General features: G+C 46.1%; 1 protein-coding gene across 1 annotated transcript; it reads right to left on the bottom strand.

The window, feature by feature from the left end:
* Positions 1-289: 289 nt before the first annotated feature.
* LOC310650640 (ras-like protein family member 11A-like) lies at positions 290-4,784 on the bottom strand (the record flags this gene model as incomplete). Its single annotated transcript, XM_083380221.1, has 2 exons — positions 290-1,569; positions 4,702-4,784. Coding segments are annotated over 2 exons (551 nt in total), but the record flags the coding sequence as incomplete, so codon positions are not given.
* Positions 4,785-8,619: the final 3,835 nt, after the last annotated feature.

The raw sequence follows: 8,619 nt of genomic DNA, 5'->3' as shown, positions 1-8,619 counted from the left end.
TTTTCAGTGCTGCCATAAGTTCAAACGGTCACTAAACAAACAGCTGTAAATTGAGGACTACCTGTAGTTTCCATATGCTCAAACCAGATTGACTCCTCAGTGAATTTCATTCATTCCGTTCATGAACAACAAAACTACAGATCGTTTGTAACATTTATGAGGTCAACTGTAATGATAAACAAGTCATTCATTTCAAGTGTTTGGATGGCCACAGATAAACTATGGATTAGTCCTCAGAAGTAATCCATTGTGAAATAAGGGAAAGAAAATAATGTGGTGTTTTTTCCCTCTCTTCTCTACCGTTAAAAAGTTGTGCTGGTTGTTGGTATGGGGAAAGAGGGAGGGAGGGAGGGAGGGTGGAAGGAAGGAAGGAAGGAAGGGAGGGAGGGAGGGAGGAAGAAGAAGGAAGGAAAGAAGGGAGGGAGGAAGGAAAGAAGTAAGTTTTTCTCTTCTACTCTTAGAAAGTTGTGCTGGTTGTTGATATGGTGAAAGAGGAAGCCAGAAGTTTCTTCTGCAGCAGGAACTGATTGTCCAGTGGCGAGACCACCAACCATCTCTCCTCTTGTCTGGCCAGTTCCATAACCATGATTAGACATTTATATGTGCGGCTATTTTTTGCCTCTAAGGGCCATGCATAAACATACATTTGGCACCTGAACGTTAGAGAAGATCGTTGTCTGACATATGGGGAAAGAAGCAAGATGATGACTGAAGCCAAATTGGAGGGGGACCGATACAGGTATTCATTCACCTGTTTGTCTGGTGCAGGTGAAGAAGCTGAAATTAATCCTGAGAATGAAGGCACCCTTTTTCTTTTGACCCTCTTGGTCATCATCTACTGCAGGGGTCTCCAAACCTGGCAACTGTAAGGCTTGTGGACTTCAACTCCCAGAATTCCATGCTGGCTGGGGAATTCTGGGAGTTGAAGTCCACAAGTCTTGCAGTTGCCAGGTTTGGAGACCCCTGGTCTAGCGAAAGGGCTTAAATCCCCAAATCCCCAGCCATCCTAGTCTCATTTCTGGAAAGGGATTCTTTCACTACCACCCCAACAGGCCCACATGGCTTTTCTTGGCCCAGCCCAAACGGCCACTCCGAAATCCATCAGAGCATGGTGGCGGTTTTGCCTTTCGAAGACAAGGCTTGCTTCAGCCTCCTTTTAAGTTCTTGCATGTTGGGCGATTTGGGCCGGATGAGATGGAGGCCCCTCCGTTTCTCCCCGTTGCAATTCCCGATGATCCTACTCAGCTCCTGGCACAGCTGCTGAAAAGCCTCGTGCACCCCTTCGCAGTTCTCCCGCGCGGAGACCTCCGAGTACGGGCAGCCCAGCTCGTTGGCAAGTTGGTGGCCTTCCTTTGTGGACACCTGCCTGGCCCGGAGCAGGTCGCCTTTGTTGGCCATCAGCAGCAAAGGGATGTTGGCGTTGGGGTGAATCTTCCGGATGTGCTGGTGCAGTGGGCGGATGACGCGGTAGCTTTCATAGTCCGTGATGGAGTAGACGAAGACGAAGCCGTCAGCCCAATAAATGGACCGGTTTATCTGCTCCTGGCAACAGATGGCATCATCCTCATCCTGTCATCAAAAAGCAGGGGGGAAGAGTTAAGTTCCACTTGACAAAAGATCAAAAGCAGACTCGCACATTGAGCTAGGCCAGAGGTTGTTAAAGACACCAATTGCTGAGTTAGTACAGATAGTCCTCCACTTACAACAGTCCATTTGGTAACCGTTCAAAGTTACAACGGCCCTGAAAAATGCGACTTGGGACCGTTTTTCACACTGACGATCATTCCAGCATGCACGGTATCACCTGATCAAAATTCAGATGCTTGGCAACTGGCTCCTCTTTAGGATGGGATCCCAGGATCATGTGGTCCCCCTTTGCAACCTTCTGACAAGTCAATGGGGAAGTCAGATTCACTTAACAACCGGGTTACTACCTTATCAAATGCAATGATTCACTTAACAACTGTGGGAAGAAAGATCACAAAATGGGGCAAAACTCACTTCACCAATGTCTCACTTAACCACAGGAAATTTGGGCTCAGTTGTGGCCGTAAGTCAAAGACAACCTGTATCACACAGTAATCCGCAAACTATGGTTGACAACCACAACTCACAGAACAAACTTAAGCCAGAGGAAACAAATCACAGCGTAGAGCAGGGGGTCTTCAAACTCGGGCCTTTTATGGCTTGTGGACTTCAACTCCCAGAATTCTTCAGCCAGACACGCTGGCTCAGGAATTCTGGGAGCTGAAGTCCACGAGTCATAAAGCGGCCTAGGCCTAGGCCAGGGGTAGGCCACTTTGGCTCTTTTATGACTCGTGGACTTCAACTCCCAGAATTCCTGAGCCAGCATGGCTCAGCTTGGAAACCTCTCCCTTTCCCCTCAGCATGGCTGGCTGAGGAATTCTGGGAGTTGAAGTCCACAAGCCATAAAAGGGCCAAGGTTTCCCACCCCTGACCTAGCTCAAATATCTTTCCTCTGACAGCTGTGAGAATCTATGTGCTGAGAGTTTATCCTATTCCCACAAAGTTCTGATTATGCTTTGACCACATTTGACTTGGTTTTTTTTTAAAAAAAAATTTCTCAGCTTTATATTTTTAACCCTATAGTCAACGGCAGCCCCTAAGGCAGTGTTTCTCAACCTTGGCAACTTCGAATCGTGTGGACTGCAGCCAGACCGGTTGCAGTCCTCTGAAACTCAGATGCTGAGTCAACATCTACAGCAGGGGCCTTCAAACTTGGCCCTTTGATGACTTGTGGACTTCGACTGAGGAATTCTGGGAGTTGAAATCCACAAGTCATCAAAGGCCCAAGTGAGGAGGTTAAATCAATGGCGACAGGAAGCATCAACCTGGGTGGAAGCTCAAACAGGAGTGATCAGCTTGCTAAACGATTCAAAATGTCACCAAGGCAAGATCTCTCTCCAGCCTGCCATCAGTCCCAATCTAAACACTTTGTGTAATCTCACAAACTCATAGGCCGGAAGGGACCTTGGAGGTCTTCTAGTCCAACCCCCTGGCCAAGGCAGGAAACCTTATTTCATCCCGGAGAAATGGCTGTTCAATCTTTTCCTGAAAATCTCCCGTGATGCAGCACCCACAGCTCCCACCTAATTGGTCTCTTTGATAGGCTAGCCCAGGGGTCTTCAAACCTGGCCCTTTGATGACTTGTGGACTTCAACTCCCAGAATTCCTCAGCCAGTGGCTGAGGATTTCTGGGAGTTGAAGTCCACAAGTCATCAAAGGGCCAGGTTTGAAGACCCCTGGGCTAGACATACCTGGGTCCCTTAACTGTTCCTTATACGGTTTAGCCTCCAGCCCCCCCCCCCCCGATCATCTATGTTGCACTACAGGTAGTCCTCATCTTACGACCAGAGCTGAGCCCAAAGCATCTGTTACTAAGTGAGACATTTGTTCATTCTTCCTCTTTGACAATGTTGGTATTTCTACCTTAATTATCGTTGTGTTTTGTTCTTTTTCTTTTATTATTAATTTTTTTTAAAAGAAAAAGTTTTAAGAAGTGGTGGGAGAGACCTGCTGCTGATTTTTAGAGCTGATTTCTCTATTTCTTCCTGGCAAACCAGGGCTGAAACTGGGTTTCTCTGGGACATGCAACTACCTGCTTGCAAAACCCTTGCCTGCAAATTATTGTTTTCAACAGAGCTGAAAACAGCCTGACAGGTGAGGCTCAGCTTACCTGCCGGGGACTCCTTTGCAAAAGGACAAGATGCCCATTTGCTTAATCCATAAATCATGGCTCTAAAAGCTTCAATATCAAGAAAGAGGCACAAGGTAAGAGGCTCACAAGCACTTCCCACCATGGTCTACCCCCTTTTTTCCCTTCTCTGAAATCAGCAATTATGCCATTATCCCTGCTACTGAAAATTAATCTTGGGACGGAGCCAGTTACGATGCTGGAATTGGGTGGCCTAGAAATTTGGAATGTAAATCAACAAATAAATAAATCTTTCACTGCATGGGTACAAGCCAAGTTCACATCCAGCATCAAGCCCTAACAAAGATCCTTCCTTCTTCCCCTCTTCCCTTCCTTCTTTCCTCTTTTGCAATGTTTCCCCAACCGGGATGTATGGTCCGGATTTCAGGGATGTCCATAGGACTGGGTCAGAAAGGTCAAGGTGGTGGTCACGATGCTGGAGAGACAGTTCTGCCCATATTCAAGGGCATCACAGAGAGCTTTCACTGCACCTTTGTGGCCACGACAGGTAAGTCCTTGAATTACGACCACAATTGAGCTCAGAATTTATGTTGCTAAGTGAGAAATTTGTTAAGTGAGTTCTGCCCCTTTTTTATGACTTTTCCTGCCACATTTGTTAAGTGAATCACTGCAGTTGCTAAATTAGTAACACGGTTGTTAAGCGAATCTGGATTCCCCCTGGACTTTGCTTGTCAGAAAGGTCGCAAAAGGGGACCACGTGACCCACCACCACCACCCCGGGACGCTGCGACCGTCGTAAATATGAAGCGTCTGTCAAGCATCCAAATGTAAATCACGTGACCCTGGGGATGCTGCAGTGGTCATAAGTGTGAAAAACGGTCATAACTCAACATTTTTCAGCACTGTTGTAACTTGTTACAACAATGAACTGTTGTTGAGGACACCCTGTATTTTGACCACATCCTGTGGATACCTTGGCTACATTTCTTAAGAGATCAAATTTTATTTGGAATAACTCTTTATACCTCCAGAGAAACAAACGGGGTATCTTGGACTTGTAAGGAAATCTGCTCTCCATCAATGGTGAATTTTCTGGAGTATAAAGCACCTAAGGAAAAAAAGAAAAAAAAAGAAAAGTAAGAAGATAATTAATAGATCGGAGATAGCATGTATTTATTTGACTTTCTGCCAGTTTTGCCCCAAAGAGTCCCCTCACTTTTCTTGGTTCTAATGCAAGAACGTTGGGAGTCGGGAAGCACATTGGTTTAATACGGCATTATTAATTATTATTGTATAATTATTAATGTGGTATTATTAATACATTATTATTAAATATAGGTAGGCCTCGACTTACGATCACAATGATGAGCCCAAAATTACCGTTGCTCAGCACGAGAGTTGAGTTTTGCCTCGTTTTATGACCTTTCTTGCCAGAGTTGTTAAGTGAGTCACTGCAATTGTTAAATGAATCTGGCTTCACGTGACCTTGGGACATTGCGACCGTCAAAAGAATGAGTCAGTTGCCGAGTGCCCGAATTTTGATCGCGTGACCCTGGGGATGCTGCCGCGGTCATAAGTGTGGAAAATGGTCATAAGTCTCTTTTTTTTCTGCACCATTGTAACTTGGGTCACTAAATGAACAGTTGTAAGTAATGGTTGTAAGTACTAGTGGTAGTAATTTTCCCTTCCCTTCCCGATATTTTCTCCTAAACCCAGTCTGAATCTCCTTCCAGGGAATTTCAGTCCGTAATTCAGGTCCTGCCTTGGGGTTGGAGAGCACAACCCAACCCCAGCCACTGTCTGAGTATCTTTTAAACTTCTTTTTAATTTGTTTCCTTTTTACACTAGACCAATTATTATTTTTAACTTAAACTTATTCCTGCCACAGCCTGACTATCTTTGCCCCAGGAGAGCCAAAGAGGCTTTTTCCTAGCAAAATCAGCCAACCAGACTCTGATTTTGGCTGCTTAACTAATTTATCATCACGAAACTTTTTATGGATGACCGTGCAAATGTTTTAACTCCAGTCAGTCTACTGTTGCTGACAATAAAATACACAAAAGCAGAGCGGGGGGGGGGGAAGTATTTGAATGATGACATTTCATAAAGTGAAACTAGGTAAAAGGTTTTTAGAGATGCTGTTATGAAATATTAAATAAGCCAGAGTGTAGACTTTTACCCAACTGCGTTAAAAGTCAGTTTCCAGTCTGATTTAGGGAGCTTCCTGCAGGAATATGACAAACTGTGGATTTCAACTCCCAGAATTCCCCTGCCAACATGGCTGTCTGGGGGAATCTGGGAGTTGAGGTCCACAATGGCTGGCTGGGGAATTCTGGGAGTTGAGGTCCACAATGGCTGGCTGGGGAATTCTGGGAGTTGAGGTCCACAATGGCTGGCTGGGGAATTCTGGGAGTTGAGATCCACACATAGCTGGCTGGGGAATTCTGGGAGTTGAGGTCCACAATGGCTGGCTGGGGGATTCTGGGAGTTGAGGTCCACACATGGCTGGTTGGGGAAGTCTGGGAATTGAGGTCCACACATCTGAAAGTCACCAAAGCTGAGAAACACTGATCTAAACTCAAGTCCTTAAAAACTAACTGAAGTCTTTGCAAAACTGGGTTGCGCAAACTGCCTCTATTGTGGTTTGTTGAAAAATCTCTGCTCAACTGGGTGGCCAGGAATGGGAACAAATGCACCGAAATGTTTAGAGGGAGGCAACCTCTGGAGCCGAGTTTCCATTGTGTCACAAGGCCATGCCAAAAATACTCATGATAAAGAGCATCGCACAAGAGCCTCTGTGTGTAGAACGCACCGCCCGTCAAAATTGCAGCTCGGCTAACTAACTTTGAAAGATCCCATCCAGTGGTTCCGAGATCACATCTGCCAGCACCTTTTGAACCCTGGGAAGTAATCCATCTGGTCCTGGTGATTTCAACTTATTTAGAATGGGTGTAGGAAGTCCTCAACTTACGGCCATTCATTTAGTGACTGTTCAGAGTTACAACGGCACCGGAAAAAGGGACTTACGATCATTGCAGCATGTCCCACGGTCACCTGATCAAAATTCGGATATTTGGCAACTGGTTCGTACTTATGACGGTTGCCGCATCCCGGGGTCACGCGATCCCCTTTTGCGACCTTCTGACAAGCAAAGCCAATGGGGAAGCTGGATTCGCTTAACAGCCATGGTGCTCACTTATGAACTGCAGTGATTCACTTTACCACCGTGGCATGAAAGGTCGTAAGATGGGACAAGACTGACTTAAAAACTGTCTTGCCGAGCAGGAGAAATTTTGGGCTTGCTGTGGTCCTAACTTGAGGACTACTGAAGGTATTCTGTCCGTTCTACGCTGGCTGGGGAATTCTGGGAGTTGAAGTCCACTCCCTCTTAAAGTTACCAGGGTTGAGAAACTAGGAGTGACCTGGGCACTTTGTGGGCCCCCCCAGCCACATTCGATCCTTGGGCTGTCCGTGTCCAGCCTGTGTGAGGTCACTCAGAAATTAGAAGTCAACTGTAAATACGTAGCTGAGGAATTCTGGGAGCTGAAGTCCACAAGTCTTAAAGTTGTCAAGGTTACAGACCCCTCAGCTAGTGTAAACATCTGTCAGCCCTTGGAGACAGATGAAAAACAGAGCAGGTCTTCTGCACCCTTAATAGTTGCTAAGAGCGGAAACTTCAACAGACACAAGGATGTTAGGCAGCCCTAAAATAAATAGGTTCTGGGGCAGCATGGTTTAAAAAAAAACACGCCCACAGTATGGTATTCCTCTGCATCAAAGTAATCTAAAAGATCACAATTAGAAGCAGAATTTCTGTTGCTAAGCAAGTCTGATCTTAAGGGAGCCAGGCCCTATTTCACAATCTTGTTTCCTCCCCTTTTGCCACAGATGTTACACAAATCACAGCAGTTGTAAAGGGAATCACACAGTCGAGCAGATCCAGCTTCTGGCAACCTCCCCTTGTCGGAAGGAGGCTACCATAAATACAGGCCTGAATTTTGATGGTGTGACCGCAAGGGTGCTTGTAAGGACCAGTTAGTTCCAAGTCACACTTTTGTCAGTGCCACTGTAACATCCAACGGTCTAAAATAAATGGTTGTAAGCGGAGGACTGCATACATTTTGATGGGAGTCCCCTATGCCAATTTCCTATGTCAGTTTCAACCAGTGGTGGGATTCAGCCAATTCTCACCACTTCGGCAGAACCTGTAGCTAATTTTTTGTTGCCTGGGCCCAGAACGGACTTCCAGAAGCAGCATCCACAACAGAGAACCGGTTGTTCACATATCTGATCCCACCACTGGTTTCAATCCATAGGCCCCAGGGAATGCTGCGGATCCCCACCTGCTGGAGGTGAAACCATGGGATCAGCGGTGGGATTCAAATATGTGAACAACCAGTTCTCCACTTCCGGAAGTCCGTTCTGGGCCCGGGCAACAAAAAAGTAGCTACCGGTTCTGCCGAAGTGGTGCGAACTGGCTCAATCCCACCACCGCATGGGATGAGCAGTGAAGGCAGAGGGGTCTTCAAACCTGGCCATTTTATGACTAGTGGACTTCAACTCCCAGAATTCCTCAGCCTGGCTGGCTGAGGAATTCTGGGAGTTGAAGTCCACAAGTCATAAAAGGGCCACGTTTGAAGACCCCTGAGTTAAGGGAACTAGTTATTTCTAGCCTAACAAAGGGAAAGATTAGGAGTGATGTGATAGCTGTCTTCCAGTACTTAAGGGACTGTAATAGAGAAGAGGGGGTCCACCTGTTCTCCAAAGCACCTGAGAGTAGGACAAGAAGTACCGGGTGAAAGCGCATTAAAAAGAGACCTAACCTAGAAGTAAAGTAAAATAACTAACATTCCCATTTACTGTAGAATCGTTCCTCAACCTCAGCAACTTTATAAAGATAGGGGAATTCTGGGAGTTGACGTCCACCCATCTTTAAGTTGTTG

Source organism: Vipera ursinii (assembly GCF_947247035.1).
Source record: "Vipera ursinii genome assembly, contig: scaffold_323, whole genome shotgun sequence".
In the NCBI taxonomy this organism is placed as follows: Eukaryota; Metazoa; Chordata; class Lepidosauria; order Squamata; family Viperidae; genus Vipera; species Vipera ursinii.
Note: the sequence above shows the minus strand (reverse complement) of the source record. Positions and strands in the feature narration are given on the sequence as shown.